The sequence below is a fragment of the Musca autumnalis genome, unplaced genomic scaffold, assembly GCF_047663935.1.
Source record: "Musca autumnalis isolate F117 unplaced genomic scaffold, ASM4766393v1 scaffold_4, whole genome shotgun sequence".
Classification (NCBI taxonomy): Eukaryota; Metazoa; Arthropoda; class Insecta; order Diptera; family Muscidae; genus Musca; species Musca autumnalis.
In genome coordinates, this window is record NW_027411977.1 from 27975240 (window position 1) to 27995676 (window position 20437).

General features: G+C 39.2%; 1 protein-coding gene across 3 annotated transcripts in view; it reads right to left on the reverse strand.

The window, feature by feature from the left end:
• Nucleotides 1–20437, reverse strand: part of GluRIB (Glutamate receptor IB) — a 323616-nt gene that overhangs the window by 270109 nt on the left and 33070 nt on the right. For all 3 annotated transcript variants that reach the window (XM_073983938.1, XM_073983939.1, XM_073983937.1), the window contains exon 2: nucleotides 13316–14444. In XM_073983938.1, the coding sequence (XP_073840039.1) occupies nucleotides 13316–13505 (190 nt within the window). In that variant the 5' untranslated portion in view covers nucleotides 13506–14444. The remainder of the gene's footprint in view (nucleotides 1–13315; nucleotides 14445–20437) is intronic.

The window sequence follows — 20437 nt, forward strand, 5'->3', positions numbered from 1 at the left end:
CAGAATCCCACTACAGGTCTTCGTATAGAAGACCACAAGGTCTTCGTATAGAAGACCACAAGGTCTTCGTATAGAAGACCACAAGGTCTTCGTATAGAAGACCACAAGGTCTTCGTATAGAAGACCACAAGGTCTTCGTATAGAAGACCACAAGATCTTCGTATAGAAGACCACATGGTCTTCGTATATAAGACCACAAGGTCTTAATGTAGAAGACCACAAGGTCTTCGTATAGAAGACCACAAGGTCTTCGTATAGAAGACCACAAGGTCTTCGTATAGAAGACCACAAGGTCTTCGTATAGAAGACCACCAGGACTTAGTATAGAAGACCACCGGGTCTTCGTATAGAAGACCACAAGGTCTTCGTATAGAAGACCACAAGGTCTTCGTATAGAAGACCACAAGGTCTTCGTATAGAAGACCACAAGGTCTTCGTATAGAAGACCACAAGGTCTTCGTATAGAAGACCACAAGGTCTTCGTATAGAAGACCACAAGGTCTTCGTATAGAAGACCACAAGGTCTTCGTATAGAAGACCACAAGATCTTCGTATAGAAGACCACATGGTCTTCGTATATAAGACCACAAGGTCTTAATGTAGAAGACCACAAGGTCTTCGTATAGAAGACCACAAGGTCTTCGTATAGAAGACCACAAGGTCTTCGTATAGAAGACCACAAGGTCTTCGTATAGAAGACCACAAGGTCTTCGTATAGAAGACCACAAGGTCTTCGTATAGAAGACCACAAGGTCTTCGTATAGAAGACCACAAGGTCTTCGTATAGAAGACCACAAGGTCTTCGTACAGAAGACCACCAGGTCTTCGTAGATAAGACCAACAGGTTTTCGTATAGATGACCAACAGGTCTTCGTATTGAAGACAACAAGGTCTTCGTATTGAAGACAACAAGGTCTTCGTATAGAAGACAACAAGGTCTTCGTATAGAAGACCACCAGGTCTTCGTATAGAAGACCACAAGGTCTTCGTATAGAAGACCACAAGGTCTTCGTATAGAAGACCACAAGGTCTTCGTATAGAAGACCACAAGATCTTCGTATAGAAGACCACAAGGTCTTCGTATATAAGACCACAAGGTCTTCATGTAGAAGACCACAAGGTCTTCGTATAGAAGACCACCGGGTCTTCGTATAGAAGACCACAAGGTCTTCGTATAGAAGACCACAAGGTCTTCGTATAGAAGACCACAAGGTCTTCGTATAGAAGACCACAAGGTCTTCGTATAGAAGACCACAAGGTCTTCGTGTAGAAGACCACAAGGTCTTCGTATAGAAGACCACCAGGTCTTCGTATAGAAGACCACTAGGTCTTCGTATAGAAGACCACTAAGTCTTCGTATAGAAGACCACAAGGTCTTCGTGTAGAAGACTACAAGGTCTTCGTATAGAAGACCACAAGGTCTTCGTATAGAAGACCACAAGGTCTTCGTATAGAAGACCACAAGGTCTTCGTATAGAAGACCACAAGGTCTTCGTATAGAAGACCACAAGGTCTTCGTATAGAAGACCACAAGGTCTTCGTATAGAAGACCACAAGGTCTTCGTATAGAAGACCACAAGGTCTTCGTATAGAAGACCACAAGGTCTTCGTATAGAAGACCACAAGGTCTTCGTATAGAAGACCACAATTTCTTTATATAGAAGACCACAAGGTTTTCGTATAGAAGACCACAAGGTCTTCGTTTAGAAGACCACAAGGTCTTCGTATAGAAGACCACAAGGTCTTCGTTTAGAAGACCACAAGGTCTTCGTTTAGAAGACTACAAGGCCTTCGTAGAGAAGACCACAAGGTATTCGTATAGAAGACCACAAGGTCTTTGTTTAGAAGACCACAAGATCTTCGTGTAGAAGACCACAAGGTCTTCCTATAGAAGACCACAAGGTCTTCCTATAGAAGACCACAAGGTCTTCGTATAGAAGACCACAAGGCCTTCGTATAGAAGACCACAAGGCCTTCGTATATAAGACCACAAAGTCTTCGTATAGAAGACCACAATGTCTTCGTATAGAAGACCACAAGGTCTTCATGTAGAAGACCACAAGGTCTTCGTTCAGAAGACTACATGGTCTTCGTTCAGAAGACTACATGGTCTTCGTATAGAAGACTACATGGTCTTCGTATAGAAGACCACAAGGTCTTCGTATAGAAGACCGCAAGGTCTTCGTATAGAAGACCACAAGGTCTTCGTATAGAAGACCACAAGGTCTTCGTATAGAAGACCACAAGGTCTTCGTATAGAAGACCACAAGGTCTTCGTACAGAAGACCACCAGGTCTTCGTAGATAAGACCACCAAGGTCTTCGTATAGAAGGTCACCAAGGTCTTCGTATAGAAGACCACAAGGTCTTCGTATAGAAGACCACCAAGGTCTTCGTATTGAAGACAACAAGGTCTTCGTATAGAAGACCACCAGTAGTGGGATTCTGTAACTCATTTTTGCTGTTACCGACAAAAATCGGTAAAATTAAATCGTAAAATTATGACTAAAAACATAAAGAAAAGTTGGCATCACTATTTGTGTCGGTAGAGGCTAGCGACTACTTTTTATTCATCGTTAACTTACCGAAAAATTTCGTTAACTATCGAAATTATAAGCATTTTAATTTTACCGACAATTATCGATAACAGCAAAAATGAGTTACAGAATCCCACTACAGGTCTTCGTATAGAAGACCACAAGGTCTTCGTATAGAAGACCACAAGGTCTTCGTATAGAAGACCACAAGGTCTTCGTATAGAAGACCACAAGATCTTCGTATAGAAGACCACATGGTCTTCGTATATAAGACCACAAGGTCTTAATGTAGAAGACCACAAGGTCTTCGTATAGAAGACCACAAGGTCTTCGTATAGAAGACCACAAGGTCTTCGTATAGAAGACCACAAGGTCTTCGTATAGAAGACCACCAGGACTTAGTATAGAAGACCACCGGGTCTTCGTATAGAAGACCACAAGGTCTTCGTATAGAAGACCACAAGGTCTTCGTATAGAAGACCACAAGGTCTTCGTATAGAAGACCACAAGGTCTTCGTGTAGAAGACCACAAGGTCTTCGTATAGAAGACCACAAGGTCTTCGTTTAGAAGACCACAAGGTCTTCGTTTAGAAGACTACAAGGCCTTCGTAGAGAAGACCACAAGGTATTCGTATAGAAGACCACAAGGTCTTTGTTTAGAAGACCACAAGATCTTCGTGTAGAAGACCACAAGGTCTTCCTATAGAAGACCACAAGGTCTTCCTATAGAAGACCACAAGGTCTTCGTATAGAAGACCACAAGATCTTCGTATAGAAGACCACATGGTCTTCGTATATAAGACCACAAGGTCTTAATGTAGAAGACCACAAGGTCTTCGTATAGAAGACCACAAGGTCTTCGTATAGAAGACCACAAGGTCTTCGTATAGAAGACCACAAGGTCTTCGTATAGAAGACCACAAGGTCTTCGTATAGAAGACCACCAGGACTTAGTATAGAAGACCACCGGGTCTTCGTATAGAAGACCACAAGGTCTTCGTATAGAAGACCACAAGGTCTTCGTATAGAAGACCACAAGGTCTTCGTATAGAAGACCACAAGGTCTTCGTGTAGAAGACCACAAGGTCTTCGTATAGACCACAAGGTCTTCGTGTAGAAGACTACAAGGTCTTCGTATAGAAGACCACAAGGTCTTCGTATAGAAGACCACAAGGTCTTCGTATAGAAGACCACAAGGTCTTCGTATAGAAGACCACAAGGTCTTCGTATAGAAGACCACAAGGTCTTCGTATAGAAGACCACAAGGCCTTCGTATAGAAGACCACAAGGTCTTCGTATAGAAGACCACAAGGTCTTCGTATAGAAGACCACAAGGTCTTCGTACAGAAGACCACCAGGTCTTCGTAGATAAGACCAACAGGTTTTCGTATAGAAGACCAACAGGTCTTCGTATTGAAGACAACAAGGTCTTCGTATTGAAGACAACAAGGTCTTCGTATAGAAGACAACAAGGTCTTCGTATAGAAGACCACCAGGTCTTCGTATAGAAGACCACAAGGTCTTCGTTCAGAAGACTACAAGGTCTTCGTATAGAAGACTACAAGGTCTTCGTATAGAAGACTACAAGGTCTTCGTATAGAAGACCACAAGGTCTTCGTATAGAAGACCACAAGGTCTTCGTATAGAAGACCACAAGGTCTTCGTATAGAAGACCACAAGGTCTTCGTATAGAAGACCACAAGGTCTTCGTATAGAAGACCACAAGGTCTTCGTATAGAAGACCACAAGGTCTTCGTATAGAAGACCACAAGGTCTTCGTATAGAAGACCACAAGGTCTTCGTATAGAAGACCACAAGGTCTTCGTATAGAAGACCACAAGGTCTTCGTATAGAAGACCACAAGGTCTTCGTATAGAAGACCACAAGGTCTTCGTATAGAAGACCACTAGGTCTTCGTATAGAAGACCACTAGGTCTTCGTATAGAAGACCACTAGGTCTTCGTATAGAAGACACAAGGTCTTCGTATAGAAGACACAAGGTCTTCGTATAGAAGACACAAGGTCTTCGTATAGAAGACCACAAGGTCTTCGTATAGAAGACCGCTAGGTCTTCGTATAGAAGACCACAAGGTCTTCGAATAGAAGACCTCAAGGTCTTCGTATAGAAGACCACAAGGTTTTCGTATAGAAGACCACAAGGTCTTCGTATAGAAGACCACAAGGTCTTCGTATAGAAAACCACAAGGTTTTCGTATAGAAGACCACAAGGTTTTCGTATAGAAGACCACAAGGTCTTCGTGTAGAAGACCACATGGTCTTCGTGTAGAAGACCACATGGTCTTCGTATAGAAGACCACATGGTCTTCGTATAGAAGACCACAAGGTTTTCGTATAGAAGACCACAAGGTCTTCGTATAGAAGACCACAAGGTTTTCGTATAGAAGACCACAAGGTTTTCGTATAGAAGACCACAAGGTCTTCGTATGGAAGACCACAAGGTTTTCGTATAGAAGACCACAAGGTCTTTGTATAGAAGACCACAATGTCTTCGTATAGAAGACCACAAGGTCTTCGTATAAAATACCACAAGGTCTTCGTACAGAAGACCACAAGGTCTTCGTATAGGAGACCACAAAGTCTTGGTATAGAAGACCACAAAGTCTCGGTATATAAGACCGCAAGGTCTTCGTGTTGAAGACAACAGGGTCTTCGTGTTGAAGACCACAAGGTCTTCGTATAGAAGGTCACAAGGTCTTCGTATAAAGGACCACAAGGTTTTCGTATAGAAGCCCACCAGGTCTTCGTATAGAAGACCACCAGGTCTTCGTATAGAAGACCACCAGGTCTTCGTATAGAAGACCACCAGGTCTTCGTATGAAAGGCCACAAGGTCTTCGTACAGAAGACCACACGGTCTTCGTATAGAAGACCACAAGGTCTTTGTATAGAAGACCACCCGGTCTTCGTATAGAAGACCACCAGGTCTTCGTATAGAAGACCACCAGGTCTTCGTATAGAAGACCACAAGGTCTTCGTATAGAAGACCACAAGGTCTTCGTATAGAAGACCACAAGGTCTTCATATAGAAGACCACAAGGTCTTCGTATAGAAGACCGCAAAGTCTTCGGATAGAAGACCACAAGGTCTTTGTATAGAAGACCACCAGGTCTTCGTATAGAAGACCACCAGGTCTTCGTATAGAAGACCACCAGGTCTTCGTATAGAAGACCACCAGGCCTTTGTATAGAAGACCACAAGGTCTTCGTATGGAAGACCACAAGGTCTTCGTATAGAAGACCACAAGGTCTTTGTATAGAAGGTCTTCGTATAGCACTACTAACTCTCGGATAGAAGACCACCACGCTTTCGTATAGAAGACCACCAAGTCTTCGTATAGACGAACACCAGGTCTTCGCATAGAAGACCACCAGGTCTTCGTAACGAAGGCCACAAAACCTTAAATAAGGCGTTTTTACCGAAGACCACAAAGTCTATTTGTAGAAGACCGACATGACTTCCTCTAGAAGACAACAAGGACTTCCTCTACAATGTCTTCTTATAGAGGACAATAAGGTCTTCGCATTGAAAGCAATAAAAATTTCGTGGAGAAGACCGCAGAGCCTTCTTACTGAAGACCATAAAGTCTTCTTACAGAAGACCACAGGGTCTTTTTATAGACGACCACGATGTCTTCATGGCCGTCTTATAGCAAACCACAAGTCTTCTCATAGAAAACCATAAAGACTTCTTACAGAAGACCGTAAGGTCTTCCTATATATGACCACAAGACTCCTATATGAGACCGAAAGTTCGCCTTTTAGAACACCATAAAGTCTTCTTGTAATAGACCACAGAGTCTTCTTATAGAAGACAACCCTAAACAACAGACTGCTTACATAAAATTCTAAAATACAACACATGTTATGACACCATTTTGGATAACTTCAATTTTATTTTTTTATTTTGAATTTCCACTTCGGATATATTTTGTACTGGCATTCATATAATTTTTTTCTCTTGGTTTGCAATTTATGCTGCATCGGCAAAGTTGTTGCAGTTAACAACAACAAAACGAAAAAACATTACATTTTGAAAGCTTGTCGCATTTGTGGTATGCTTCTGTGAGTAAAGATATGTCTGTGTGTATGTTTAAAGTAAAGAAACTGTGAAACAAACAGAATAAAACCCTGCGGAAGTTGAATGTTTATACATTCACATACATGTATATGTATTTGCAGTTTCAAGTGTATTTCTATATGTGCTTAACGGTTGTTGTTGTGTTGTGTGTGTTTGTGTTCCATCTACAGTTTGTATGTGTTTGAATTTTAAACTGAAAATGGCACATATTTATACTACAACAACTGCTGCGGCTATATGTTTTTGAACATTTCCAAATAATAATACACATATGGCACCATATCCACCACATATATTCACATATGATCTCTCTCGAGGGATATACTGGTCCTGCCAGGCCACACATTTATTTGAGAGTTTAGAAAGGATTTATATATTTTTTATGTTTCGTTCGTTAGTTGCATTATTTTACTGGTACCCTGATGCTGATGTTAAAACAACCGTTAGGTAAAAAAGAATAAAATCCATAGCAATATGGTTGCAGATTTCAATGTACCCTACATGGCAATATGAAAGGATTTGGTTTCGAAGAACTAATAAGGAAGGCAGCCATGCTTAATATTCATATGGATATTTCAAAGATGTTAAAAATTTGGTTTATAAAACTGAGATAAAAATAAAATACCTAAAACCTATGTTTAAAATTGTTGGTGGAGTAGTTTCTTGACCTGGGATCCTTACGGCCAATTAATAGTTTATTTGATCTTAAACATTTAAAATACCTGAAATATTCGTTACTATTCCAATGGCAGACCCAATCAACACGTCTACACCGCCAAAAAAAATTAATACTTTTTATATTACAGGAATACAACTTGGACGAGAATTTCGGAAATTGTGGAGAAAAGAAGTTATGTCCGTTTAAAGTTGAAAATCCAAGAAACCCCGTTTTTCACTACATTTACCGTTATAAAATCAAAAATCGAAGTGACCCAAAGAAACTGAACGTATTTTCGTCTTCCATGGACTCCCACAATACCGAATTTATGCATCAGAACCCCTGCAATTTTTCACTGTGGAACAGTGTTATTGTGGTCATCAGTCATCTAACTTGGTGCGGCTGGAGTTTTTAGAGCTTCGGGCACAGGAATTACGTATGGAGATTTCTGAGTAAATTGGACAATTTTTCAAAATTAGGTTTTTGATTTCCTTTATTTTTTCCTGTGGTGATACTACTCATCAGCAAAACATATATTTACAGAATTTTTTGACTTAAGGTTCCAGAGATATCGAGCCTTGAAAAATACTCATAAAAAAAATACTCAAAAAAGAAAAAATTTTGTTTTGTATTTTTTTTTACTTTTTCATCAGCTATCTAATGAAAAATAGAAAACAATTTTGTTCAGTGGAATTGAATGCAATTTCGTGGTTTAATATTTAAAATCAAAAAGTTTTTTTTTTTTGTAAAATAAGAAACGTTTCACAATGTGTGTAAAGAAAAAATTGTATTGAAAAAATAAAAAAAAATACAGAGAAAATAGTAATCATTCGAATACCGCCACCAACTAGGACTTAAATTTTTTTAATTGATCGTGGTTTAATACAAAAAAATTTAAGAAAATCGAAGAGTACAATCGGTCGTAAAAATTGATTTTACATATTAAATCGCTAAAATTGCATCCAAGCCCACTGTGCATTATTTCGACAAAAAATACAAAAAAAGATTTTTTTCAAATTTTCCGAATTCTACTTTTTTAGGGCGCGATATATCTAGAACAGAGAGTCAATAAAAATCTAAAAATATACTAAAATGTTTTGCTGATGAGCAGCATCACCACAGCAAAAAAAGTAAGAAAATCAAAATACTCATTTTGAAAATGTGTCCGATTTTACTCGGAAATCCCCGTATTTATTTCATTTCATTTCATTTATTTACCAATTATAATCCAAAAGCCGGTTAAGGCCAAAATGATTACATAGAATTGTTACCCAAATTGGCGCTATATAAAGCAAAATTATACATAATGTTAAATTAATTATATGTTAATACAAATACAATATATTCTAACACGAATATGGATAGAGATGCAATTACTATAGAAACCATTGGCAAGGATTTTATTTTATAAAGTGAAAAAATTAAAAATTAGACATGCACGTATTCTTAAAGGTCTTGCAAGACATCGAAAATTTTCTGGAACTGTAGGGAATAGAAGAGTTCCATAGCCTTATCGCTCTGATCTGGAATGAGCGTTGCATTATAAGACCTTGGAATTTAGGTTCTTAGTGGTCATGAAACATCTCCACGAAACATCGTCAACATAGGTCCATGTTTTGGTATAGGCCCCATATATCGGTACCTCCCGATTTTCGGTATTTTGAGAATTGTAGCTACAATTTTTAACCGAACTAGCTGTAATTTGCCATTTGAGGTTCTCAGTGGTCATGAAAAATCTCCACCAACCATCGTCAACATAGGTCCATGTTTTGGTATAGCCCCCATATAACGGTACCTCCCGATTTTCGGTATTTTGAGAATTATAGCCACAATTTGACATTTGAGGTTCTCCGTGGTCATGAAACAGCTCCACCAAACATCGTCAGCATAGATCCATGTTTTGGTATGGCCCCCTTATAACCGTACCTCCCGATTTTCGGTATTTTGGGCATTTTAGTTACAATTTTTAACCGAACTGGTTGTAATTTGAGGTTCCCAGTGGTCATGAAACATCTCCACGAAACATCGTCAACATAGGTCCATGTTTTGGTATAGGCCCCATATATCGGTAACTCCCGATTTTCGGTATTTTGAGGATTTTAGCCACAATTTTTAACCGAACTAGCTGTAATTTGACATTTGAGGTTCTCAGTGGTCATGAAACATCTCCACCAAACATCTTCAACATAGGTCTATGTTTTGGTATAGGCCCCATATAACGGTATCTTCCGATTTTCGGTATTTTGAGAATTTTAGCTACAGTTTTCAACCGAAATTTAAAGTTCTCAGTGGTTATAAAACATCTCCAACGAAACATCGTCAACATAGGTCCATGTTTTGGTATAGCCCCCATATAACGGTATCTCCCGATTTTCGGTATTTTGAGAATTTTAGCTGCAATTTTTAACCTAACTAGCTGTAATGATCGGTATTTTGAGAGTTTTAGCTACAATTTTGTCTATTCAAAAATAATCATCAATATACATGTTTTGGTATATCCCCCCATATAACTGCTCCTCCCGATTTTCGGGAATTTTCTGTGGTCACGAAATTTCTTCACTAAAATTCGTCAACATGAGTCCATTTTTGAGGGTCTACATTGTTTTGATGAAACTACCCTCAATTTGACTCTTGAAGTTCCCTGCAGCTATAAAACTTTCGAAGTTCGAAGATGGGCTATATCGGTTCACTCCTTCCGGTACCTCCCTCATAAAAGTTCGAAAATGTTCGGAAAATTTGTGGGAGGGAGTAACCGATTTGGTCCAAACTTTGCCCATCGTGAAATGTGTACCAGACTTAGATAAGGTTTCAATATGGACTCAATCGGTCCACTCCTGCGGTAATCTCCCACACAAAATTTCGGAAAAGTTTAGTTTAGGGCCATCTCTCGAATCGATTTGATTTTTGTTTTAGCAACTTGTATTCACTGCCCCCCCATATGACGGTACAAGTTTCATTTGGGGCAAGCCTATACTTCCTGAGAAAATAGCCTGAAAGTTGCAAAAAACCCCTATGACACCGTGTGAGGTGGTTGGAGCGCAAGATAACTCTCGAACGGATCTGCCGATTCGGTCCAACATTTGGCCTTAGTAATATTTTGTCCAAACATAGTTAAAGTTCGAAGATAAGCCATATCGGTCTACTGCTTCAGGTACCTCCCCCACAAAAGATCAATAATGTTCGGATAAATTGTTAGTACGGTAACTCTTGAAGGGAGCAGAAGAATTGGTCCATACTTTACACATCCTAATATATCTAATAGATATAGATCAGGTTCAAATAGGGACTATATTTGTGCAATCCATCCGGTACCTCCTACAGAAAATTTTGGAAAAGTTCACTTTAAGACCTGATATGGAATCACTTTTATTTTTGTTGAAGCAACTTGCATTCGCTGCCTCAATTGCGATGGTAAACGTTTTTTCAGAGGCAAGTCCATACTTCTTGAGCAAACCCTAAGTACCAAATTACACCTAATTTGGAAGGAAAGAGTGTCTTAATTCCTCAAAATACCAAATATCAGGAGGTACCGTTATATGGGTTCTATAACAAAATATTTGCCATTTAGTCCATTATTACCCACGGACACAGACTGGGTTTGTGCAAAATTTAGAAAGATATCTCCATTCGTTTCCAAGTTATTAATTTCGGACCGCTAGATCGGTGATTTCGACCACTGTGCGTCGTAATGGGGCGGCGAATATAAGTTGTTGGAAAAAAGGAGGAGGTCTTATACCGTACTTTTCCGACATTTTGTGTGGCAGGTACTTGAAGGATTGGATCGAACTGAACTTGATTTACGTCTAGTAGAAATATTACGATGTGCAATATATGGACCAAATCTGTTATTCCCTTCGAGAAATTTTGTAAGCATAATTTTTGCGAAAAATTTTGAACTTTTCTTGGGGAGGTATCCGAAGGAGTGAACCCATATGACACATCTTCAAACTTAAACGCCAGACAGACGGACATGGTTAAATCGAATCCAAATTGTCTGAACATGAATTGTCGTCCAAACATACTTGGTGTCTAAAACCATTTGTTTTCATGAGGCTCATCTGGTCTAAAGACATAGCCCCCAAGAACGGTACTTCTCGATTTTCGGTATTTTGAAGGTTTACTCACACAATGGCTGAAATTTGTTATTTAGTCTTTCTGAGACCACAAAACATTCCCCCAGAAAATGTTTAGCATAGCTCCACGATTTGATATAGCCCCCCATAGAACGGTACTTCCCCAATTTGGTTTGGGGTGTTTTGATGGTTTAACCTAGAGTTGGGTAATCTGGTTCCTAGTTTACGGTACTATTTCCAAACGAATGAGTAACGTCATAGAAGCGAATGTGTGTTATTACGTATACGCAGTTTGTTCATAACAATTATATGGGCCATTGGAATTGCGTAATGAACTACACGGTGCTCTTGAATCAAATTTAAATGGAAGGTGCTTACACCTGGGAAATTTTCGCGGATTCTGAAACTACAATGTTCATAGATGAGAAAAACAAAAAAAAATCGCGATTCAAGTGGACATTTTTTGGGGTTGTTTAGGTTTTTGCGATTTTGCTTGAAAACCGCAAGTCCCATCAAAATGGGAATAAAGAAAATTTTGTAGTCGTCCAAATTCTCTACAAGATTGACCTAAATGATATTTTCGTAGGTTTTACAACTTTTGAGATATAGAAGTTGAAATTGGGACAATACAAATTCAATTCAATTCTGTATTGTCTCCTTAAAAAAACAATGTCATGACTGCAATTTCCCAACTTAAACTTGTACATCTAAAAAATGGTACAACCTAGGAAAAATTACATAAGCCAGTCTTGTAGAGAATTTTCACAGCTATAAGATTTTCTCAGGTCCCATGCCGATAAGACTTGCCGTAATCAAGCAAAATAGCGAAACCCTAACAAACAAAACCTAAAAATGTAAACTGAGCTTCTTTATCTCAAAAATGGTACAGCCTGAGAACAAATCATAAGCGTCAATCCTGTAGAGAATTTTCACAGCTACAAAATTTTCATTAGCTCCAGCGGTTTTCATTAAAACTTAGTTAAAGCGCCCCCTTCATTACATTGTTTTATAAGGGGGCGATACAGTCAGTGCATTGTCCCAATTTGAAATTCAATATCTCAAAAATGGTAAAACCTACGAAAATAACGTGAATATCAATCTTGTAGAGAATTCTCATAGCCACCACATTTTCTTGAGTATCATTTAGATAGGACTTGCGGTTTCTAAGCAAAATCGTGAAAACCTAAACAACCTTTAAAAATGTCAACTTGAATCGCGATTTATTTAAAAAGCGCTCCGGCGATTTTTTTGTTTTTTTGATTTTTCTCATCAATGAACATTGTGGTTTCAGAATCCGCAAAAACTTCCCAGGTGTAAGCACCTTTCATTTAAATTTGATTCAAGAGCACCGTGACTAAGATACTTCCATATAGTTCATTTGACACAATTCTACATTAACCCACAAAAATTGCTCATATTTTGTTATTTAAGTTTCCTCGAAGCTACAAAATGATATCTCCCGATTTTTGGTATTATCCTGCGGAAATAAAGGACCTTAAAGTGAACTTGATTCCAAATATATTTACATTTTGTGAGGATTTCCTAGAAGACGGTGTGAATCTTGGTGCTAATATTACGATGTGCAAAGTCGCACAATGGCCGAACGTACAAGGATATATCGTCTTCAAATGACCTGAAACGGATTTATATTCAAACATGATCAATGTGTAAAGTTTGTTAGATATACCCTCTTCTGCCGTAGGTGGGTAAATCACAAAAGGTTACTATCATACAATGTCGACCAGACCGACTTTGTTAAAAATTAGGAACATAAATGTATCTTCATACATATGTATGTATATACGTATGTTACCCGCATTGTAGCACTAGCATTATCGTTTGTCTAACAAAAACATCGTTTGTATTTATGTACTGATAGGCTAGGTAGCAGTAGTGTTAGTGGTGGTAGTTGAATTTAAGTGCACAAAAGCTTTAAGATGTATTCACTTACCTAATGGAATTTTCTCGGTTAATGATGATGGCTGAGCCTCTGCTCCCATTAGTGTACGCTGAAATAAATGAAAACTGGCAGTTGTTGCTGTTGTTGTTGTCGTTAGCGTTGTAGGAGTTGGCAGCAATGGCAGCCATGAATTGGAGAATATAATCCATAGTACCGTGCTAAAATGTAATCCAAAAGGCATTTTGTTGCAGTTGCAATTGTTGTTGTTGTTGCTAGTGCTATTGCTGGTGGCTAAGGATGATGATGTTGTTGTTGCTGCTGATGATGACGATGCTGAGGGTATATGTATGTTGGACTAGTTGTGGATTTAATGGTTGGCTGTTGTAAGGCTGCAAAAAGCCACCACTTAAATGTTGATATTATTATTGTAGACGTCGTCGTTGTTCTTGTCGTAGTTGTTGTTGTAGTTATACCTTTTTTAACTGCAGATAATGTGACTCACACGTTTTCAACACTTTACTGGCAGTGCTCGTTATAGCTGTTGCTGTTAGTTTTTAGTTATAGTTTTTGCTGCTCCTGCTATTGTTGTTGTTGTTGTTGAATAAACAACGACAGCCATGAGTATAATGGACTCAAAGCTGCTCAGAGAAACCAAACACAACTTGTCATTTGGGCATTTTCAGGTATTTGCAATTTAATCAGATTTTTATACTTCAGCTTGTGTTCTTTTTCGGGGTTTTTATTATGAAGTTCTCGTTTGTTTGCAAATCAATTATGAATATCCCTGGGGTATTCGCAGTTATTTAGGATATTTTGTAAAGTTTACACTTTTAAATGCGCAAATGTTTTTTGTTTTGTTAAATTTAAGTTACACAACATTTTGTTTGTTTGGCTCAAAAACACACAAAATTAATACGAAATGTCATTTTAACTTTTTTCATGGTTTGTTTAATTTTTATTTATTTATTCTTTCCATAAATAAAGTTATTAAGTGTCACTTTTTGTTGAATTTAATATTATTTTATTAATAATTCTTGTTGTTGTTGTTAAAAAAAACTCACTTCAAGCATTTAATTATTTTCCACTCATATTTTTCAGTCAAATTATTATCAATAATAATTTTTACGGGGATTTTCACATGATTACATTTTTCATTTAAATTGTTGCCGCTTCATTGAAACTGTAAAAAAATTACGGAGAAATTATTTTAATTAGTATTCAGTTGAAAATAGCAACGAAAAAAGGATGAATTTGGGGTCAAAGTCAAAGTTGAATATGACTTTTACCGGTTCTCATATATTGAAGGGTTTCTAAAGAATGATATCGATGACCGGAATATATAACAGTTTACTAGCTATTAAATGAAAATGAGGCATCCTTCCGGAAAAAATCTATGGTCTGTTCCAGAACCTGCAAGAAGCTACTATTTTTTACTACAATAAAAATTTTTCCTTTATCTTATAAAAAAAAAGATATTAATAACAAAAAATAGTAAAAATAGTAGATTCTTGCAGTTCTGGAACAGACCACTAAATAATAATAAATAAATAATTTTGCCACAAACATCCCAGAAAGGATATCTCACTCATATCAATGGATAAACTCCGATTCATATTAGCTCAATGATATGGGATCTGGTGTTTATCGCGAAGTCCGAAAGGGTATAAACCTACTATTATACCCTCCACCATATATATGTTAAGCTTGTCAATCCGTTTGTAATTCTTCGAAAAAATAATTTTAGATCCCACAAAGTATATACGAGGTGTAATAACCGCTATTTTCAAACTTCGTGAGTTACGTATGTTCAATTTTCGCCTTTTTAAACCCTCATGGAAATGACGGTTTCGACGGAATTCGTTTCAGACAATTTCGAGTCGATTGAGTAATGTCCGTCTTTCTGGCTGGAGCGCAATATAACACTCGAACGTATCAGCCGCTTTGACCTACATTATATTTTGTCCAAACTTAGTTTAACTTCTAAGATGAATAGTGGACCGATTCCTTCAGGTACCTCCTCCACAAAACTTTTCACTAAAATGGTGAGCACGATAACTCTCGAAGGAAGTAAGCAAATTAGTTAATACTTTGCACATCGTAATATTTCTACGAGACATATATCCGGTTAAAATATTGGCTATATATCAAATCTTTCGGGCACCTCTCACACACTATTTGTTGTAACAACTTGTATTCGCTGCCCCTATCGCGATGGTACACATTTTTTTGAGTAGCAAGTCCACACATCTGTGAAGTGTACGAAACCTTTACGGCCAGCATGTGTAGTGGATGCACCAACCACCCTACCGCACGACAACTCTCGAACCGATATACGCCATAATAAAATCGAACACCCCCTAAATAGGGTGAGGGTATATCTCTGTCGGCAAAGCCGACTGATACTTTTTTACTTGTTTTAAAGAAACTTTACAAATATTTTTTTTAAATTGCACGATTTTTATACCTTCCACCATAATATTATTAAATTTGTCATTCCGTTTGTAACACATCAAAATATTCGTCCTAGACCCCATAAAGTATATATATTCTTGATCAGCCTTGATTAGCTTTCGTTGAAGGCATAAAACTTTCCACCTGAAATTTGTCGGAGTAGGTCCATGCCCTCTATAGCCCTCATAGAACAGTACCTCCCGATTTTCTGTATTTTGAATGTTGTGGCAGCAATATCCCACCTAAATGGCTGAAGTTTTGTATTTAGTCTTCGTTGGGGATAGAAAACTTTCCACTTTAAATTTTTCGGTATAGGTGTGCGACCTGGATGACGTAGGGAATGGAAGATATCAAGGATCGGTCCTGACCGACTTTAACATGGCAAAGCCCAGGATTTATCTTGGTCCCTCTTTCATCTCAAGTGGACACTGACCTCCCCGTGGTGTCACCTGGGGAACTGCATTTTACACCCGTTAAAGGTAGTGAGCTAACACGTGCCGCGCGTTCACCCATAAGAACGTTAAAAACTTGGGTTTGAGCGTCGGGTTAGTAACCCTCCCCTAGAAAAAACAGCGTACTATGAAAAAACGAAACAAAAGAAAAACAAACCCCTCTAAAGTTGACGAACCCCGCAAACGTTTTAAGGACCATGATCTGCGAATCTGCACCTGGAATGTTTGCACTGTTTATAGAGAAGGTGCAGTTTACGCATTGGCAGATGTACTTGAAAAGTACAAGACCGATATTACTGCCATACAGGAAACACGACGGTTTGGGAAAAGCGTCACAACAACACCTAAAGGTGACGCACTGTATTATAGCTGCCATGACGTAAAGCATGAGTTTGGTTGCGGATTTGTAGTTGGTCGGAGGTTAAAACATCTGGTCTCCAGCTTCACCCCAGTGAATGAAAGACTCTCTGCAATTCGATTAAAAGCAAAATTCTTCAACATCAGCTTTATGTGCGCTCATGCTCCCACTGATGACAAGGACGAACAGATCAAAGATATATTTAACGAGCGCTTAGAAGAAACTTATGACCTTTGCCCTTCCCATGACATTAAAATTATACTAGGCGATTTTAATGCCAAAATTGGAAAGGAGAATATCTATGGCCCAACAGTCGGGAAATTCAGACTACACAGTGAAACATCTGACAATGGTATGAGGCTGATAGACTTTGCAGCTGCAAAAAACATGATGGTTAGCAGTACCAGACTTAAGCATCTCGATATTCATAAGGGCATCTGGCAGTCGCCAGATCAAAGAACAATAAATCAAATTGATCACGTTGTGATAGATGGAAGACATGCATCAAGCGTGTTGGATGTACGATCGTTCCGATGTGCAAACATAGACTCGGACCACTACCTTGTTGCAGCAAAGGTACGTACCAGATTAAACGTAGCAAGCAAAGTGCGAACAGACACAACACGGAAGTTGGACATCGGTAAGCTGCAATCACAACAGATAGCCACAGTATATTCCACTCAACGGGCCCAACTGCTTAATCAAAGCTCTCCTCATCCCGATAACATATCAGGACAATGGCAAAACATTGCCCACTCCATGCAAACAGCCGCAAAATCAGTACTTGGATACCAGACATCTCCACCAAAGAATCCATGGTATGACCAGGAGTATCGTGCTGCTACCGTAGAGAAAAATGCGGCATATAGGGCTACTTTACAATCAGTAGCAACGTGTAGAGCACGAAAGAGGTATCGGGAGAAAAGGAGAAAAGAGAATCGTATTTTCCCCAGGAAAAAGAGAGAGATGGAAAAGCGGGAGTGTAAACAAATCGAGTTGTACAGGAGACAGAATGAAGTCCGAAAATTCTACCAAAGAGTGAAACATCAAACTGATGGCTCTGAAACTGGCACATCCTCTTGTAGAGACCAGCAAGGTAATCTGGTAACTGATGCAGATAGTGTGCTAAGGATATGGAAAGAGCATTTTTCCAAATTGTTGGTATCCAATAGTAGCAAAGACCAAGATACCACAGTTCCAATCCCAGAAGATGGTATTGAATGTATACCACCCGGCCAAGATGAGGTAAAGACAGCAATAAATCGGCTGAAGAATAATAAGTTAACAGGAGCTGATGGCCTACCAACCGAGCTGTTTAAAACCGGAGGCGACAAGCTGATAAGGTGCATGCATCAGCTACTTAGCTCCATCTGGCAGGAAGAACGCGTACCTGACGATTGACACCTGAGTATCCTGTGCCCCGTCCATAAGAAAGTCTTCTCCCTATCGCCTACAAGATAGTGTCAGGTATATTGTGCAAACGACTAAAGCCCATGGTCAACGAAATAATTGCACCATACCAATGCGGCTTTAGACCTGGCAAGTCCAGCATTGACCAGATATTTACCCTCCGGTAAATCCTGGGTGCCACCGTGGTGCAATGGTATGCACGCCCGCCTTGCATGCAGAAGGTCGGTGGTTCGATTCCCCGGCCAGGCAACACCAAACATTTTTCAACGGTGGCAAAATACCCCTCAGTAATGTTGGCGACATTTCCTGAGTATTTCAGCCTTGAAAAACTTCTCTACAAGTGGTGTCTTAGGACACGCCGTTCGGACTCGGCGATAAACAGTAGGTCCCATATCATTGAGCTTAAATATGAATCCGGGTGCACTTATTGATATGAGAGAAGTCTCCCTTGTCCCGTATGGGATGTTGTGGAACAATGTTTTGTTTTAAATCCTGGAGAAGACCCCAGAGATGCAGATCGACACCTACCACCTTTTTGTCGATTATAAAGCAGCCTTCGACAGTCCGCTACGTTCAAAGGTATTCCAAGCAATGTCTGAATTTGGTATCCCCGCAAAGCTCATTCGGCTTTGTAAAATGACTCTAACTGACACAACATCTTCAGTTAAAATAGAAAAGAACCTCTCCGAAGAGTTTTGTACCAAAAGAGGTTTCAGGCAAGAAGACAGCCTTTCGTGTGATCTTTTCAACATCCTGCTAGAAAAGGTTATACGAGAGGCAAACGACAAAAGAAGTGGCACAATCTACACCAATAGCCACATGTTACTTGCTTATTCTGATGATATAGACATCATGGGACGATCAGTAAAAGAAGTAACCGATACCTTTATGAAGGTCGAAAGAGAATCTGCTAAAGTGGATCTGGCGGTAAACGGCGAGAAGACCAAGTTGATGTTGTCGACGCGCAATGCGTCCATTGAGATCGGACCAACTGTTGAAGTTGGTTCTAATAATTTTGAGGTAGTAAAAGACTTCGTATACCTCGGCACCGCCGTAAACACAACTAACGACATCAGTTGTGAAATAGAAAGAAGAATTGTATTGGCCAATAGATGCTACTTTGGCTTAAGTAAGCACTTCAAAAACAAAGCCACAACTCGTCAAACAAAAATAACGCTTTACAAAACACTGATACTAGCCGTGCTGATGTACGGTTCCGAAGCCTGGGTACTTGCGCAAACAGATAAGGCAGTGCTTGGCGTGTTTGAGAGAAAATTTCTTCGAAAGATCTACGGACCAATCTGCGTTGACGGTGAATATCGACGTCGTATGAACCACGGGCTGTATCTGCTATACAACGACATCAATATAGTTAAACGTATCGAGAAGCAGCGATTGCGTTGGCTAGGCCATATAATAAGAATGAGCGATGATGAACCTGCTAAAAAGGCGTATAAATTCGAGCCACATGGCGGTGCACGCAGAATTGGCAGGCCAAAGAATAGATGGTGCAAACAAGTGGATGAAGAAATGACAAGGCGTGGTATTCCAGAAAGGGAAGCACTAAACAGAGATAATTGGAGATCTTTTCTTAGTTAGGTCTATGGAACAAATATTCTGTAATGGCCCAGCTAAGTAAGTATAGGTCCGCGACTTCTTATAATCCCCATAGAACGATACCTCTTGATTTACGGAATTTTGAAGCTTGTAATCTCAATATACCAGCGAAATTATGAAAATGTCTGTATTAAGCCTTTATTGGGGGTATAAAACTTTCCACCTGCAATTTGTTGCAATTTAGTCTTCGTTGGGGGTAGAAAACTTTCAAATTAAGTTTGTCGGTATATACCCCCCATAGTGCGGTACCTCCCGATTTCCGGTATTTTGAAGGTTGTGGCCTCAACATCCCTCTGAAATGGCTGAAATTTGGTATTAGGTCTTCCTTGGAGGTATAAAACTTTCCACATGAAATGTGTCGGTATAGGTCCACGCCTTCATATAGCCCCCATAGAACAATACCTCCCGATTTTCTGTATTTTGAATGTTGTTATCTCAATATCCCACCGAAATGGCTTCTTTTTTTATTTATCCTTCGTTGGAGACAGAAAACTTTCCACCTGACATTTATCGGCGTTTTCGTGTAGCCCCATAGGACGGTACCTCATGATTTTCTGTATTTTGAATGTTGTGATCTCAATATCCTACCGGAATGGCAGAAATTTAGTATTTAGTCTTCGTTGAGGGTATAAAACTTTTCGCCTAAAATTTGTCAATATACGTCCACGCCTTCGTATAGTCCCCATAGAACGGTATATCCTGATTTTCGGTATTTTTAAGCTTATGGCCTCAATATCTCACCGGAATGGCTGAAATGCCGTAATTAGTCTTCGTTGTGTCAGTACACGTCCGCGCCTTCAGATAGCCCCCATAGAACAGTACCTCTCGATTCTCTGTATTTTGAAGGTTGTGGCCTCAATAACCCACCGAAATGGCCTAATTTTT